This window comes from Pezoporus wallicus, unplaced genomic scaffold (genome assembly GCF_028554395.1).
Source record: "Pezoporus wallicus isolate ANWC-B61680 ecotype Strahan unplaced genomic scaffold, APGP_CSIRO_Pwel_v1 contig_9473, whole genome shotgun sequence".
In the NCBI taxonomy this organism is placed as follows: Eukaryota; Metazoa; Chordata; class Aves; order Psittaciformes; family Psittacidae; genus Pezoporus; species Pezoporus wallicus.
The window spans coordinates 151044-168390 of record NW_026635395.1 but is presented as its reverse complement, the minus strand read 5'-3'; the positions used below and the strand labels follow the sequence as shown (position 1 = coordinate 168390).

The following is a 17347-nucleotide window of genomic DNA, read 5'->3' as shown; positions in this document are numbered from 1 at the left end:
CGGTGGTGTCCCCATTGCCACCACGGTGGTGTCCCCACCACGGTGGTGTCCCCATTATCACCACGGTGGTGTCCCCATTGCCACCACGGTGGTGTCTCCATTATCACCACGGTGGTGTCCCCATTGCCACCACGGTGGTGTCCCCATTATCACCACGGTGGTGTTCCGATTGCCACCATGGTGGTGTCTCCATTATCACCACGGTGGTGTCCCCATTATCACCACGGTGGTGTCTCCATTATCACCACGGTGGTGTCCCCATTGCCACCACGGTGGTGTCTCCATTATCACCACGGTGGTGTCCCCATTGCCACCACGGTGGTGTCCCCATTATCACCACGGTGGTGTCTCCATTATCACCACGGTGGTGTCCCCATTGCCACCACGGTGGTGTCCCCATTGCCACCACGGTGGTGTCCCCATTGCCACCACGGTGGTGTCCCCATTGCCACCACGGTGGTGTCTCCATTATCACCACGGTGGTGTCCCCATTGCCACCACGGTGGTGTCTCCATTATCACCACGGTGGTGTCCCCATTTCCACCACGGTGGTGTCCCCATAATCACCACGGTGGTGTCCCCATTGCCACCACGGTGGTGTCCCCATTGCCACCACGGTGGTGTCCCCATTGCCACCACGGTGGTGTCTCCATTATCACCACGGTGGTGTCCCCATAATCACCACGGTGGTGTCTCCATTATCACCACGGTGGTGTCCCCATTTCCACCACGGTGGTGTCTCCATTATCACCACGGTGGTGTCCCCATTTCCACCACGGTGGTGTCTCCATTATCACCACGCTGGTGTCCCCATTTCCACCACGCTGGTGTCCCCACCACCACCACCATCACCTGGCACCATGTAGTCCGACGTATCCGTCTGTCCTGCTGTGTAGGCCACGGCAAGGTGCCGGCTCCCCTTCCCCTTCTGCCGGTGCCGGCACCACAGCCCCGCAGCCACCATGGCCACCAGCAGTGCCAGCAGGGCCACCAGGCTGAGCACCACCCCCAGCGAGCTGTAGGCTGCCGGGGGGGCTGGCACGATGGTGTAGGGCTGCTCGGGGGTCTCTATGGGGAGGGAACACGACACAGGGTGTCCATAGGGTGGCACAGGGGCCCTTGGGGGTCCCCAGTGCTGCACCCACTCACCATCACCGCAGTGGGGCCCGGTCCTGCCCGGGGCGCAGGGACACGTCCCGCTGGCCGGGTGGCACGTGGCGTTGTGGGGACAGCGGCAGAGCTGAGCACACTGGAGCCCGAAGGTGCCGGGGGGGCAGGCTGGGGATGGGGGGGACAGGGATGGAGACAGAGACAGAAGTAGGCTGCTCAGGGCCATACAGTGCCATACCAGGACCATACAGCTCCATACTGGGACATACAGCTCCATACTGGGATGATACAGCCCCATACTGGGATGATACAGCCCCATACTGGGACCATCCAGCCCCATACTGGGACATACAGCTCCGCACTGGGACCACACAGCCCCATGCTGCCTTGGACTGTATGGTTCCGTAGAGGGACCATATAGCTCCAAACTCCCTGGGACCATCTAGCTCCATAGCAGGACATATGGCCCCATAGTGCCCAGCACTGTATAGCTCTATGCAGGGACAATATAGCTCCATCTGGGACCATAGAGCCCCATAGTGCCCAGCACTGTATAGCTCTATGCAGGGACAATATAGCTCCATACTGGGACCATAGAGCCCCATAGTGCCCAGCACTGTATAGCTCCATGCAGGGACAACATAGCTCCATACTTACAGGGACAATATAGCTCCATACTGGGACCATACAACCCCATAGTGCCCAGCACTGTATAGCTCTATGCAGGGACAATATAGCTCCATACTGGGACCATACAGCCCCAAAGTCCCCAGCACTGTATAGCTCTATGCAGGGACAATATAGCTCCATACTGGGACCATACAACCCAGCACTGTATAGTGCAGGGACAACAGCACTGTATATACTCCCCATATACAGGGACAATATAGCTCCATACTGGGACCCTACAATCCCATAGTGCCCAGCACTGTATAGCTCTATGCAGGGACAGTATAGCTCCATACTGGGACCATACAACCCCATAGTGCCCAGCACTGTATAGCTCTATGCAGGGACAATATAGCTGCAGACTGGGACCATACAGCCCCATAGTGCCCAGCACTGTATAGCTCTATGCAGGGACAATATAGCTCCATACTGGGACCATACAGCCCCATAGTGCCCAGCACTGTATAGCTCTATGCAGGGACAGTATAGCTCCATACTGGGACCATACAACCCCATAGTGCCCAGCACTGTATAGCTCTATACAAGGACAATATAGCTCCATACTGGGACCATACAACCCCATAGTGCCCAGCACTGTATAGCTCTATACAGAACAATATAGCTTAATACTGGTTCCTATGCAGGGACAATATAGTGCCTACTAGGGACCATACAGCCCCATAGTGCCCAGCACTGTATAGCTCTATGTGACAATACACAGATCCATGCCCCATGGGACTGTATAGCTCTATACAACAATATAGACTCCATACTTACAGGGACAATATAGCTCCATACTGGGACCATACAACCCCATACCCAGCACTGTATAGCTCTATGGGGACAATATAGCTCCATACTTACAGGGACCTAGCTCCATACTGGGACCATACAACCCCATAGTGCCCAGCACTGTATAGCTCTATACAAGGACAATATAGCTCCATACTGGGACCATACAACCCCATAGTGCCCAGCACTGTATAGCTCTATGCAGGGACAATATAGCTCCATACTGGGACCATACAGCCCCATAGTGCCCAGCACTGTATAGCTCTATGCAGGGACAATATAGCTGCCTACTAGGACCATACAACCCCATAGTGCCCAGCACTGTATAGCTCCATGCAGGGAAACATAGCTCCATGATGGGACCATGGAGCCCATACTGAGACCATACCCCCATGGGCCCAGCACTGTATAGCTCTATGCAGGGACAATATAGCTCCTATGGGACCATACAGCCCCATAGTGCCCAGCACTGTATAGCTCACACAAGGACAATATAGCTCCATACTGGGACCATACAACCCCATAGTCCCCAGCACTGTATGCTCTATACAAGGACAATATAGCTCCATACTGGAACCATACAGCCCCATATCCAGCACTGGAACATGCAGGGACTCCTAGCTGATGGGACCATGGAGCCCCACAGTGCCTGGGGACAATATAGCTCCATACTGTGAATGCCCACACTGGAACATACTGCCATACAACCTCATGAGCACTGGGACCATGGACCATACTGCCCCATAGTGCCTGGGACAATATAGCCCATGTGAATCCACACTGGAACCATACAGCTGTAGCTACCATACTGGGAGCCCCATAGTTGATGGGACCATGGGCCCCATAGTGCCTGGGGCCATGTGAATCCATACTGGAACACAGCAGCTCCATACTGCTGGGACCATAGACCAGGCCAGTGCCTGGGGCCATCTAATTCCACACTGGAACATGCAGCTCCTTGATGGGACCATAGACCCCGCAGTGCCTGGGGCCATGTGAATCCACACTGGAACATGCAGCTCCTTGATGGGACCATGGAGCCCCGCAGTGCCTGGGGCCATGTGAATCCACACTGGAACATGCAGCTCCCTGCTGGGACCATGGAGCCCCACAGTGCCTGGGGCCATGTGAATCCACACTGGAACATGCAGCTCCTTGATGGGACCATAGACCCCGCAGTGCCTGGGGCCATGTGAATCCACACTGGAACATGCAGCTCCTTGATGGGACCATGGAGCCCCACAGTGCCTGGGGCCATGTGAATCCACACTGGAACATGCAGCTCCCTGCTGGGACCATAGACCCCGCAGTGCCTGGGGCCATGTGAATCCACACTGGAACATGCAGCTCCCTGCTGGGACCATAGACCCCGCAGTGCCTGGGCCCGTACAGGTCCGTGGTGCCCAGGACGGAGCTGGGCAGGGCTTCACCCTCACGGCCCTGGGCAGCTCCTCCCGTGCCCCCCGTCCCCGGGAGCGCAGAGCCATGGCGGGGGGGGCTCCGTCCGGGCCCTGCCTTCCCCGCAGAGCGCCCCGGTCCAGCCGGGCGGGCAGAGGCCGGTCCCGTCGGGGGGTGACAGGAGCCGCCGTGGCGGCGCAGGCAGGGCTGGGCGCAGGCAGCGCCCCACGATGGGGTCAAGGGGCTCAGCCCCGCTCCGAGCCCCCCCACCCCGAGCCCCCGGACTCACGCTGGGCGCAGCGGGGGCCGCGGAAGCCCGGGGCGCAGAGGCAGGAGCCGTTGGTGGGCAGGCAGGGGGAGCCGTGGGCGCAGGAGCAGCTCAGGGCGCAGCGCTTCCCGTAGCGGCCGGGCGGGCAGGCTGCGGACAGCGGCCCCTTAGCACGGCGATGGGGGCCATGGGGGGGTGTTTGGGGCGCGGGGGGGGCACTCACGGCGCTGGCAGGAGGGGCCGCGGAAGCCCGGGGCGCAGGTGCAGGAGCCGTCGTGGGGGGAACAAGCGGCTCCGTTGCGGCAGGAGCAGGGCGAGAGGCAGCCGCGGCCCCAAAAGCCCTGGGGGCAGCTCTGCTTGCACTGGGAGCCTGCGGGAGGGGGGAAAGGCGGCTCTGAGCGGGGGTCGGTGTGAGCTGGAGCCCAGAACCCCCCTGTGCTGGGCGGCATCAACAGGAGGTGAGCAGCAGGGCGGGGAGGGGATCCTGCCCCTCTGCTCTGCTCTGCTCTGCGAGACCCCCTGCAGCACTGGGTGCAGCTCTGGTGTCCTCAGCACAAGGACATGGAGCTGCTGGAGCAAGTGCAGAGGAGGCCACGAGGATGAGCAGGGGCTGGAGCAGCTCCCATAGGAGCCAGGCTGGGAACATTGGGGCTGCTCAGCCTGGAGAAGAGAAGCTGCGTGGAGAGCTCAGAGCAGCTTCCAGTGTCTGAAGGGGGCTGCAAGGATGCTGGAGAGGGGCCTTCATCAGGGACTGGAGCGACAGGACAAGGGGTGATGGGTTCAGACTGGAACAGGGGGATTTAGGTTGGAGATAGGGAAGTTTTGCATAAAGGGACACTGGGATGGGTTGAATGGAGAAGCTGTGGCTGCCCCATCCCTGGCAGTGCTCAAGGCCAGGCTGGATCATCCTGCTCCAGTGGAAGGGGTCCCTGCCCGGGGCTTTAGATGCGCTTTAAGGTCCCTTCACCCCAACCCATCCCATGGTTCCACGAGCGCTGCGCGCTCAGGGGGTGCCCCCGTTACCTGTCCAGCCGGGCAGGCAGCGGCACTCGCCGGTCACGGGCTCGCACCCATCGGCGTTGGCGCAGTCGCAGCGCTCCCCACAGCCCGCCCCGAACGTCCCGTTCTGGGGTGCAGGGGAGGAAGGGGGGGGTCAGTGCCGTTGGGGGGGGGGGAGAGGCCGAACCCCGTTGTCGGCGGCGCGGGGAAGGGGGGGGGCTGCGGCACTCACCGGGCAGGGCTGCAGGCAGCGGGGGCTCTGCCAGCCGGGGGGGCAGCGGCACGCCCCGCTCTGGGGGTCACAGCCGGCCCCATGGCCACAGTCACAGCTCCGGTTGCAGCCGGCGCCCCAAGTGCCGGCGGGACACGGGGTCGAGCAGTGGGGGCCGTGCCAGCCTGGGGGTGAGGGCGCAGTGGGATGGGGATGGGGATGGGGATGGAGATGGGGATGGAGATGGGGATGGAGATGGGGATGGGGATGGAGATGGGGATGGGGATGGGGATGGGGATGGGGATGGAGATGGGGATGGAGATGGGGATGGGGATGGGGATGGGGATGGGGATGGAGATGGGGATGGAGATGGGGATGGGGATGGGGATGGAGATGGGGATGGGGATGGAGATGGGGATGGAGATGGGGATGGGGATGGGGATGGGGATGGAGATGGGGATGGGGATGGGGGGATGGGGATGGGGATGGGGATGGAGATGGGGATGGGGATGGGGATGGAGATGGGGATGGGGATGGGGATGGGGATGGGGGGGGTTTAGGTGAGTTTTAAGGCCCCTTTAACCCAGCCCGCCCCATGGCTCCATGCCCCCCCCCGCCCGCACCCACCTTCCTTGCAGACGCAGGAGCCGTCGAGGGGGGAGCAGGCCAGGGCGTGCTGGCAGGAGCAGCGCCCCGAGCAGTTGGTGCCGAAGGTGTCCGGGGGGCAGAGGGAGGAGCAGTGCTCGTCCTGGGGGGGGACGGGGGGACACGGGCCTGAGCACAGCCGGGACACCCCCCCTCCAAGGGCTGGGCTGGGTGGGGAACCCCGTGTGTCCCCCCCCGTCCTCCCATGGGGCACACACGTTGTGCCCAGGGCTGCCTGCATCCCCCCCAAGGGTGCCCAGACCCCAAAACTGCCCCCCCACAGGTAACAGGAGCCCCAGCCCAGCCTCAAGGATGCTCAGAACCCCCCCAAACCTTCCAGAGCCCCGGCCTTACCCTAGAACTATCCAGACACCCCCCCCCCCTTCCCACCCTGGAACACTCAGACCCCCCCCCGCCACGGACCACCCAGACCCCGTTTTACCTCCCTAGGACCACCCTCAGCCCCATTTTTCCACCCAGATCCTCATTGTTCCCCCCTAGAACCAACCAGGCCCCCAATTTCCACCCCGGACCTCACTTTCCCCCTCCAGAGCACCAGACTCCCACTGTCCCCATAGGGATGCTCAGACCCCCACTGTCCCCACAGAGGTGCTTAGACTCTCACTGTCCCCATAGGGATGCCCAGACTCCCTGCATCCCCATAGGGATGCCCAGACCCCCGCTGTCCCCATAGGGATGCTCATCCCCCCGCTGTCCCCATAGGGATGCTCAGACCCCCGCTGTCCCCATAGGGATGCTCAGACCCCCGCTGTCCCCATAGGGATGCTCAGCCCCCCACTGTCCCCATAGGGATGCTGATCCCCCCGCTGTCCCCATAGGGATGCCCAGACCCCCGCTGTCCCCATAGGGATGCTCAGCCCCCCGCTGTCCCCATAGGGATGCTCAGCCCCCCGCTGTCCCCATAGGGATGCTCATCCCCCCGCTGTCCCCATAGGGATGCCCAGACCCCCGCTGTCCCCATAGGGATGCCCAGACCCCCGCTGTCCCCATAGGGATGCTCATCCCCCCGCTGTCCCCATAGGGATGCTCAGCCCCCCGCTGTCCCCATAGGGATGCCCAGACCCCCGCTGTCCCCATAGGGATGCTCAGACCCCCGCTGTCCCCATAGGGATGCTCATCCCCCCGCTGTCCCCATAGGGATGCTCATCCCCCCGCTGTCCCCATAGGGATGCTCATCCCCCCGCTGTCCCCATAGGGATGCTCAGCCCCCCACTGTCCCCATAGGGATGCTCATCCCCCCGCTGTCCCCATAGGGATGCCCAGCCCCCCGCTGTCCCCATAGGGACACTCCAGCCCCCCGCTGTCCCCATAGGGATGCTCAGCCCCCCACTGTCCCCATAGGGATGCCCAGACCCCCACTGTCCCCATAGGGATGCTCAGCCCCCCTCTGTCCCCATAGGGATGCTCAGCCCCCCGCTGTCCCCATAGGGATGCCCAGACCCCCGCTGTCCCCATAGGGATGCCCAGACCCCCGCTGTCCCCATAGGGATGCGCAGCCCCCCGCTGTCCCCATAGGGATGCTCAGCCCCCCGCTGTCCCCATAGGGATGCCCAGACCCCCACTGTCCCCATAGGGATGCTCATCCCCCCGCTGTCCCCATAGGGATGCTCATCCCCCCGCTGTCCCCATAGGGATGCTCATCCCCCCGCTGTCCCCATAGGGATGCTCATCCCCCGCTGTCCCCATAGGGATGCTCAGCCCCCCGCTGTCCCCATAGGGATGCTCAGCCCCCCGCTGTCCCCATAGGGATGCTCAGCCCCCCGCTGTCCCCATAGGGATGCTCAGCCCCCCGCTGTCCCCATAGGGACACGCAGACCCCCGCCACCCTCCATGTGCTGCCCTCTCCCCACCGCCCCATGGCCCCGCACCGTGTAGCCGGGGGGGCAGTGGCAGAGGCCGGTGGCCCCGTCGCAGACGCCCCCGTGGAGGCAGAGGCAGGGCTGGAGGCAGCCGGCCCCGAAGGAGCCTTGGGGGCAGCTCTCGTTGCAGAAGAGCCCGGCCCAGCCGGGGCTGCAGACGCACTCCCCCAGCAGCGGGTGGCAGCTGGAGGGGGGGGCACGGTCAGCACCCCCAGTGCTCCCAGTACGGGCAGTTGGGGGTGCAGGGAAAGAGGGGGTACAAAGACGTTGCCTTTGGGGGGGGGGGGTTAAGGTATTTCTGGTCCCCGGCATCCTGGGGTGGCAGAGTGGGGTGGGGGTGCAGGGTGGGATGGGGATGGTAAGGGTGGGATGAGGGACGGAAAGGGGGCAACTGGGGGTGGGATGGGGGTGATAGGGTGGGATGGATATGGCAGGGTGGGATAGGGGTGCAGGGTGGGATGTGGGTGGGATAGGGGTGCAGGGTGGGATGTGGGTGGGATAGGGGTGCAGGGTGGGATGTGGGTGGGATAGGGGTGCAGGGTGGGATGTGGGTGGGATAGGGGTGCAGGGTGGGATGTGGGGTGGGATAGGGGTGCAGGGTGGGATGTGGGTGGGATAGGGGTGCAGGGTGGGATGTGGGTGGGATAGGGGTGCAGGGTGGGATGTGGGTGGGATAGGGGTGCAGGGTGGGATGTGGGTGGGATAGGGGTGCAGGGTGGGATGTGGGTGGGATAGGGGTGCAGGGTGGGATGTGGGTGGGATAGGGGTGCAGGGTGGGATGTGGGGTGGAAAGGGTGGGATGGAAGTGACAGGGTGCAATGAGGGTGGCAGGGTGGGACAGGGGTAGCAGAGTGGAATGTCGGGTGGAGAGATCAGATGGGGTGGATGGGGGTGCATGGAGTGGATGTGGTCCCACCTCCGGCTGTGGGTGGCAGGGTTGGATGTGGGATGGATGTAGGTGGATCTGGGTGGATGTGGTTGGATGTAGGTGGATGTGGGGTGGATGTGGGGTGGATGTGGGATGGATGTGGGATGGATGTGGGTGGATGTGTGGTGTATGTGGGGTGGATGTGGGATGGATGTAGATGGATGTGGGTGGATGCGGGATGGATGTGGTTGGATGTGGGATGGATGTAGATGGATGTGGGTGGATGCGGGATGGATGTGGTTGGATGTGGTATGGATGTAGATGGATGTGGGTGGATGCGGGATGGATGTGGGGTGGATGTGGGGTGGATGTGGGATGGATGTGGGATGGATGTGGGATGGATGTGGGTGGATGTGTGGTGGATGTGGTTGGATGTGGGTGGATGTGGGTGGATGTGGGTGGATGTGGGGTGGATGCGGGATGGATGTAGGTGGATGTGGGTGGATGTGGAGTGGATGTGGTTGGATGTAGGTGGATGTGGGGTGGATGTGGGGTGGATGTGGGGTGGATGTGGGATGGATGTGGGATGGATGTGGGTGGATGTGGGGTGGATGTGGTTGGATGTAGGTGGATGTGGGTGGATGTGGGTGGATGTGGGTGGATGTGGGGTGGATGTGGGATGGATGTGGGTGGATGTGGGTGGATGTGGGTGGATGCGGGGTGGATGTGTGGTGGATGTGGTTGGATGTAGGTGGATGTGGGGTGGATGTGGGGTGGATGTGGGGTGGATGTGGGATGGATGTGGTTGGATGTGGGGTGGATGTAGGTGGATGTGGGGTGGATGTAGGTGGGTGTGGGATGGATGTGGGATGGATGTGGGGTGGATGTGGGGTGGATGTGGGGTGGATGTGGGATGGATGTGGGATGGATGTGGGTGGATGTGTGGTGGATGTGGTTGGATGTAGGTGGATGTGGGTGGATGTGGGTGGATGTGGGTGGATGTGGGGTGGATGCGGGATGGATGTAGGTGGATGTGGGTGGATGTGGGTGGATGCGGGGTGGATGTGGGTGGATGTGGGTGGATGTGGGTGGATGCGGGGTGGATGTGTGATGGATGTGGGGTGGATGTGGGATGGATGTGGTTGGATGTAGGTGGATGTGGGGTGGATGTGGGATGGATGTGGTTGGATGTGGGATGGATGTGGTTGGATGTAGGTGGATGTGGTTGGATGTGGGGTGGATGTGGGGTGAATGTAGGTGGATGTGGGATGGATGTGGGGTGGATGTGGGGTGGATGTGGGTGGATGTAGGTGGATGTGGGATGGATGTGGGGTGGATGTGTGGGGTGGATGTGGGGTGGATGGGGTGGATGTGGTGGATGTGGGATGGATGTGGGGTGGATGTGGTTGGATGTAGGTGGATGTGGGTGGATGTAGGTGGATGTGGGATGGATGTGGGGTGGATGTGGGGTGGATGTGGGGTGGATGTGTTTGGATGTGGGGTGGATGTGTTTGGATGTGGGGTGGATGTGGGGTGGATGTGGGGTGGATGTGTTTGGATGTGGGGTGGATGTGGTTGGATGTAGGTGGATGTGGGGTGGATGTAGGTGGATGTGGGATGGATGTGGGTGGATGTGGGTGGATGTGGGATGGATGTGGGTGGATGTGGGGTGAATGTAGGTGGATGTGGGATGGATGTGGGTGGATGTGGGATGGATGTGGGTGGATGTAGGTGGATGTGGGGTGGATGTAGGTGGATGTGGGATGGATGTGGGTGGATGTGGGTGGATGTGGGATGGATGTAGGTGGATGTGGGATGGATGTGGGTGGATGTGGGTGGATGTGGGATGGATGTGGGTGGATGTGGGGTGGATGTGGGGTGGATGTGGGTGGATGTAGGCGGGTGTGTGTGGAAGTGGGTGTGTGTGGATGGGGCGGGGCTGTGTGTCCCACCTCTGGCTGTGCTGCGGGTGGCAGAGGCAGCGGCTCTCGCAGTGGATCCCGTAGAGCCCGGGCTGGCAGCGCCGCTCCTCGCAGCGGCTGCCCTGGAACCCGGCCTCGCACAAGCAGCCGCCGTCCACGTGGAAGCAGCGGCCGCCGTTGGCGCAGTCGCAGCGCTCCCGGCAGTCGGGCCCGTAGCGCCCCACGGGGCACCGCTCCCGGCACCTGCAGCGGGGCGGGGGCTGCACCGGGACCGGGCACCGGCAGCGGCGGGGCTCGAAGGCTCCGTCCCCGTGTGTGCCCCCCCCCCCCCCCCCCCCGTGCCCCCCCATCTCCATCCTCCCCCTTGGGCCCCTGTCCCCAAGCGCCCCATCCCCATGAGTCCCCTCCCTGTGCCCCCCCATCCCATCCCATCTCCGCCTGTCCCCGGTGCTCCCGTCCCAAAGCACCCGGTCCCTCCGTGCCCCATCCCCGCGCCCCATCCCCTGTCCCCCCCCCCAGTTCCCTGCTCACTGCTCTCCGGTGAAGCCGGGGGCACACTGGCACTGCCCTCCCTTGGGGTCACAGCGTCCCCCGTTGTGGCAGTGACACTCGCCCTGGCAGCCGGGCCCGAAGCGCCCGGGGGGGCACGGCACGGAGCAGATCTCCCCCTGCGCAGGAGCAGGGGGCTCAATGGGGACACCGAGGCAGACCCCGCGCATGGGGGGGGTCGCAGCGCTCCTACCATCCATCCGTGCGGGCAGACGCAGGAGCTGGTGCCGGGGGGGTGGCAGAGGCCCCCGTTCTGGCAGGGGCAGGGGGTGTCGCAGGGGGTCCCCTCGGGGCACGGCACCTCGCAGCTGCGGGGGGGGGGGTGGAGAGGGGTGAGCGGGACCCCCCCAGCAGGGGTGGGGGGCTCCGGGCGGGGTCCCCCGCACTCACAGGGGCCCGGCGAGCTCCGGGGGGCAGCGGCAGGCGCCGGTGGAGGCGTCGCAGGCGGCGCGGGGGGGGCAGGCGCAGCGCAGGCGGCAGCCGCGGCCGTAGGTGCCGTCGGGGCAGGGATCGCGGCAGCGCGGAGCCGCGAAGCCGGCGGGGCAGGAGCAGGCGCCGCTGAGGGGGTCGCAGGGGGCTCCGTGGTGGCACTCGCAGCGCTGGGAGCAGTCGGGGCCCCAGGAGCGCTCGTCACAGCCTGCGGGGACACCGCCGGTACCGGCCCGTCCATCCCAGCCCTTGTCCTGTGCCACCGCATCCCAGCCCACAGCATCCCAGCCCATGGTGTATGTACCACAGCATCCCAGCCCGTGGTCTATGTACCACAGCACCCCAGCCCATCCCAGCCCTCCCCATCCCATCTCATCCCGTGGTGTGCCACCGCATCCCATCCCGTGGTGTATGTACCACAACATCCCAGCCCAGCCCTCCCCATCCCGTGGTGTATGTACCACAGCATCCCAGCCCATGGTGTATGTACCGCCGCATCCCAGCCCGTGGTCTATGTACCACAGCATCCCAGCCCGTGGTGTATGTACCACAGCATCCCAGCCCATGGTGTATGTACCACAGCATCCCATCCCGTGGTGTATGTACCACAGCACCCCATCCCATCCCAGCCCTCCCCATCCCATCTCATCCCGTGGTGTATGTGCCACCGCATCCCGTCCCATCCTGTGCCACCGCATCCCATCCCACCGCATTCCCGCCCACCCCTCTCCATCCCAGCCCTTGATGTGTCATCGCATCCCATCCTCTCCCGCCTAGCCCAGCCCAGTCCACAGTGTGCACAGCGTCTCATCCTACCCCAACCCATCCCATTCTAACCCGTTCCATCCCATCCCATCCCAACCCATTCCATCCCATCCATTCCACCCTATCCCATCCATCCCACCTCATCCCATTCCACCCCGTTCCATCCCATCCCATCCCATCCCAACCCATTCCTTGCCATCCATTCCACCCTATCCCATCCATCCCACCTCATCCCATTCCACTCCACCCCATTCTATCCCACCTCATCCCTTCCCATCCATCCCACCTCGTCCCTTCCCATCCCACCCACTCCATTCCACCCTGTCCCATTCTTGTGCTATCTCCACCCCCTCTCATCCCCATCCCCATCCCCATCACAATCCCATCCCCATCCATTCCAACCCTATATTTTATCTTCATCCCTATCTTCTGTTCATCCGAATCTCCACCCCCACCCCGACCCATTCCCATCCCATTCTCCAACCCCAACCCATCCCAATCTGTCGCCATTCCAGTCCCATCTCTATCCCATTCTTCATCCTATTTCCAGCCCATTCTCCATCCCCATCCCGTGATTATCCTATCCCAACCTCCCCATCCCGTTCTCCGTCCCCTCATTATCCATTCCCATCTCATTCTTCGCCACCCTTCTCCATCCCCATCCCTATCCCATTCCCTGTCCCCATCCCACCCTCCATCCCTCTCCCAACCTCCCTCCCCATCCCAATCTCCTCCCGTCCCAGCCTCCACCCTGTCCCCATCCCACCCCCATGCACCCCCTCCCCGTGCCGCCCCCTTGTCCCCATCCCGCACCGCTGGAGCAGTCTGCTCCTCGCCAGCCGGGCTCGCACTGGCACCGCTCCGGAGCCACGCAGCGCCCATGGACACACTCCTGCGAGCAGCGCGCTGCGGGGACACGGCCGGAGGGGGGGGGGTTAGCGGGGACAGGGCCCCCCCGGAGCCCCCCAACCCGCCCCGCTCCCGCACTCACGGACGCAGGTCCCCCGGCTCTCGTAGTAGCCCTGGCAGCACTGGTAGCGCCGGCGGGACTCGGTGTGCAGCGCCTGCCGGTACTCGGTGCGGTGCACGATCCTGCGGCACCGCTGCCGTCAGCGGGGACACCCAACAGCCCCCCGGGACACCCCGCAGTGGGGCAGCCCCCCACCAGCCCCGCCATGGCTGTGGGGACCCCCTGCAGTCCCCGAGAGGTGCCGGGGGTCGGGGGTGCTCCCACCTCTGCTGCGGGCAGGGCAGGGAGGTGCCCATCACCGTGGGGCAGGGCTCGCCGGAGGACACGACGTGGGGTTTGGTGTAGGACTCCTTCACCGCCACCGTGAAGCTTCCGATGGGGGGCACACGGGGTGATGGACGGTGAGGGCAGGTCCCGGGGGGGGGGGGACACACCCCACCGCCGTCACCCCCCAGCACCCCCAGTGCCCCCAGTCCTACCTCTCCCAGTAGCTGCAGACGTTGGGGTCGCTGGGCCGGAGCGCGGACAGGAGGCAGAGGTGCAGCGCCAGCGCCGCAGCCCGCAGCACCATCCTGCACGGAGAGACCGCGGCTTCACCCTCTGCCCCACCGCATTCCCGATCCACACCCTCCACCCCCGGCTCCGGAGCAGGATCCGGCATCCCCATGGGGCTGCCTTCAGCATTCCTCGATCCCAGCCCCGGCCTGTGCCAAGGGGAAACTGAGGCACGGCCGCGCTGGGTGGCCCCACGCAGCCTCATCCCGGCATCCCGACGCTGCATCCCGGCACCTCCCTATCGCGGTGCGGGGGGTACCCGAGGTGCCAGGGTGGAATTCGGGATGGACGGCGGCTCCCACCCCCGGGCACGGCGCCGCGCGGCCCCAGCTCAACCCGTTCCGTGTTTATTCCCTGTTGTGTTTCCTGGATCCAGCAGCTTCTTGCTCAACCCAATGAGGGTCCGGCTTTGCCGGGGCGGCTCCGGGATCGCTGCCAGCCTCGGGGCTGGGAAAGGGGGGACAAGGAAGGGACCCCGAGCCCGCGGGGCCGTGTTTACCGGGACACGCGTGCTGCGGCTGAGCCCGCTGCCGGGGAAGGAAACAGAGGTTTCCTGGTCGGCACCGCTGGATTTATGGATGCTTCCACGCTGCTCCAGCCATGGGGACACCCCAAAAGTGCTGCCCCGGCACCCCCGGAGCTCATCCGGTGGGATGGAGGGAGCGGGTGACCCCCGCTTATCCCGCAGGCGTTGGGTTTGGCTGGGAAAACTTTTAATGGGAAAGTTTTTCCGTTCGGCTCCCAGCGGTGAGGAATTAACTGCTCATTAATTAAGGAATTGGATCCTCCCGAGGGGGCAGAGCCGGGAAGACCCCCCCCAGCCCTCCCCATGGCCCCGCTGCAGGCCCCATTCCCTGCTCTAGCAATGTGGGGGGGCCCTCAGCGCTGCTCCAAACAACAGGAACTGCTGGGAGATGCTGGCAGGAAAAGCGAGGAGTCATCAAAACCCGCTGGTGGGCCCCATCTGCTCCTCACTGGGGTAGGGGGGGGGCTGGTCGTGGGGAAGAGCCCTCCCAAGGTCACCATAGGGGCAAGAGACTCCCCCGAAGAGGCATTGCTCTGGGGCCACCCCATGGGTGCCCCTGAGCACCCCTGGGTGGGATGGGGAGCATCACCCACAGGTGATGGGGTGACATGACCCAAAGGGAACAGCATGGGGTGGGCAGCAGGGCTGGGGACCGGGGACCAGGGGCCCGGGGGACCAGGGACACAGCCCTGCCCCATCCTTGCTGGGGACATGGTGCTGCCCCCCCTCCTCCGGAGCCACTATCTCTGCTCCAGCGCTTCCTCCAGCACAACCCGATGGGTGACGAGTTTCCTCTGGAGGCTTCGGACCCACAGGGATGGGGCTGGGTGAGGGGGACCAGGACGAAGCTCAGGATCAGGGTCGGGATCGGCAATGGGATCAGCAAGGGGATCACCACGCGGTGTCACAGCACGTTCATCCCGCTGTCCCCTCATCCCCCATCCGCCCGTCCCCATCCCTTTGCCTCGTCCGCTGGGACCCTGCGGCATTCCCAAGCCCCCGGCACGGCGCTGGGACCGTCCCCTCCGGCAGAGCCCCCCAACCCCAGCCCCGGGGACGGTGGCACTCACCTGGCCGGGGGCCACGGTGCCGTGGGGCTGGCGCTGGCGCTGGCGGCGTCGGAAGCGGAGGCAGGGCCGGGGCCGCTGTCAGGAAGTTTGGGAGCTCGGGCGCGGAGACGACTGCGGAAAAGGGAAAAAAAAAACAACTGAAAGCCCCGCGCGCTTCTGGGTGGGTTTTCCCTTAAAAGCCCTTTTCTGGCCACGAATCAGCGAGTTTGGGAGCAGCAGCAGCAGCTCCCGGCGCTGGGGCGGGGACGGGGCCGTGGGGATGCTCCAACCAGGTCAGGTCCCGTCCCCCCCCCCCCGTCCCCATCAGTGTCCCCCCGTCAGCGTCCCCTGAGGGCTCCGTAGGGAGCTGTGACCCCCGCGTCCATGGCTCCAGCCCTGCCCGCCCCACGGCTGCGGACCGCGGGATGGAAACACGGCACCAGTGAGGATCCATCCCCCCCTTCTCCCGCCCCGGTGCTGGCACCCACGGGCATGAGGACGGGACCCCCGGGCAGGGCTTTGCTGTGGCTTAACAGCAGCATCTGCTGGCAACGTGGGGAAGAACCTGGTGTCCAGTAGCCCAGACCATTATCCTGGCATTCCAGCGCATCATCCCTGCCTCCCGGGCACACGGCATCCCAGAATCCCAGCATCCTGGACGCACATCATCCCTGCATCCCAGCTACACATTGCTCATGCATTCTGACATTCCAGGCACGCATCATTCCTGCATCCTAACATCCCGGGCACACATCATCCCTGCATCCCAGGCAGATATCATCCCTGCACCCTGACATCCCAGACACACATCCACATCACCCCTGTTACACATCATACCTGCATCACAACACCCCAGGCACGGATTGTACCTGAGTATCCCAGGCTAACATCATCTCCACACCCCAGAATCCCAGACACACATCATCCCTGCATCCCAGCATTGCAGACATGCATCACCCCTGCATCCCATCACACATCATCCCTGCATCCCAGCATTGCAGACATGCAACACCCCTGCATCCCATCACACATCATCCCTACATCCCATCATTGCAGACATGTCACCCTTGCATCCCATCCCATCATCCCTACATCCCAGCTTTGCAGAGGTGTCACCCCTACATCCCATCACACATCATCCCTACATCCCAGCACTGCAGACATGTATCATCCTTGCATCCCATCACACATCATCCCTACATCCCAGCACTGCAGACATGTCACCCTTGCATCCCATCCCATCATCCCTACATCCCAGCATTGCAGACATGTATCACCCCTGTATCCCATCACACATCATCCCTACATCCCAGCATTGCAGACATGTATCACCCTTGCATCCCATCACACATCATCCCTGCGTCCCAGCATTGCAGACATGCAACACCCCTGCATCCCATCACACATCATCCCTACATCCCATCATTGCAGACATGTCACCCTTGCATCCCATCCCATCATCCCTACATCCCAGCATTGCAGAGGTGTCACCCTTGCATCCCATCACACATCATCCCTACATCCCAACATTGCAGACATGTCACCCTTGCATCCCATCCCATCATCTCTACATCCCAGCATTGCAGACGTGTCACCCTTGCATCCCATCACACATAATCCCTACATCCCAGCATTGCAGACATGCAACACCCCTGCATCCCATCACACATCATCCCTGCATCCCAGCATTGCAGACATGCATCACCCCTGCATCCCATCATCCCTACATCCCAGCATTGCAG

At 63.3% G+C, this 17347-nt stretch overlaps 1 protein-coding gene across 1 annotated transcript; it reads right to left on the bottom strand.

The window, feature by feature from the left end:
• Positions 1–793: 793 nt before the first annotated feature.
• LOC130605899 (platelet endothelial aggregation receptor 1-like) lies at positions 794–14726 on the bottom strand. Its single transcript, XM_057421715.1, has 17 exons — positions 14290–14726; positions 13955–14047; positions 13740–13844; positions 13497–13597; positions 13319–13411; positions 11702–11948; positions 11505–11619; positions 11294–11430; positions 10793–11005; positions 7982–8156; positions 6075–6195; positions 5469–5632; positions 5261–5363; positions 4461–4607; positions 4259–4387; positions 1150–1278; positions 794–1068 (listed from the first exon to the last, which is right to left on the bottom strand). Exons 2-17 carry the CDS (start codon positions 14044–14046, stop codon positions 794–796), a joined length of 2346 nt encoding a protein of 781 aa, XP_057277698.1. The 5' UTR covers position 14047; positions 14290–14726.
• Between the last annotated feature and the right edge of the window lie 2621 nt (positions 14727–17347).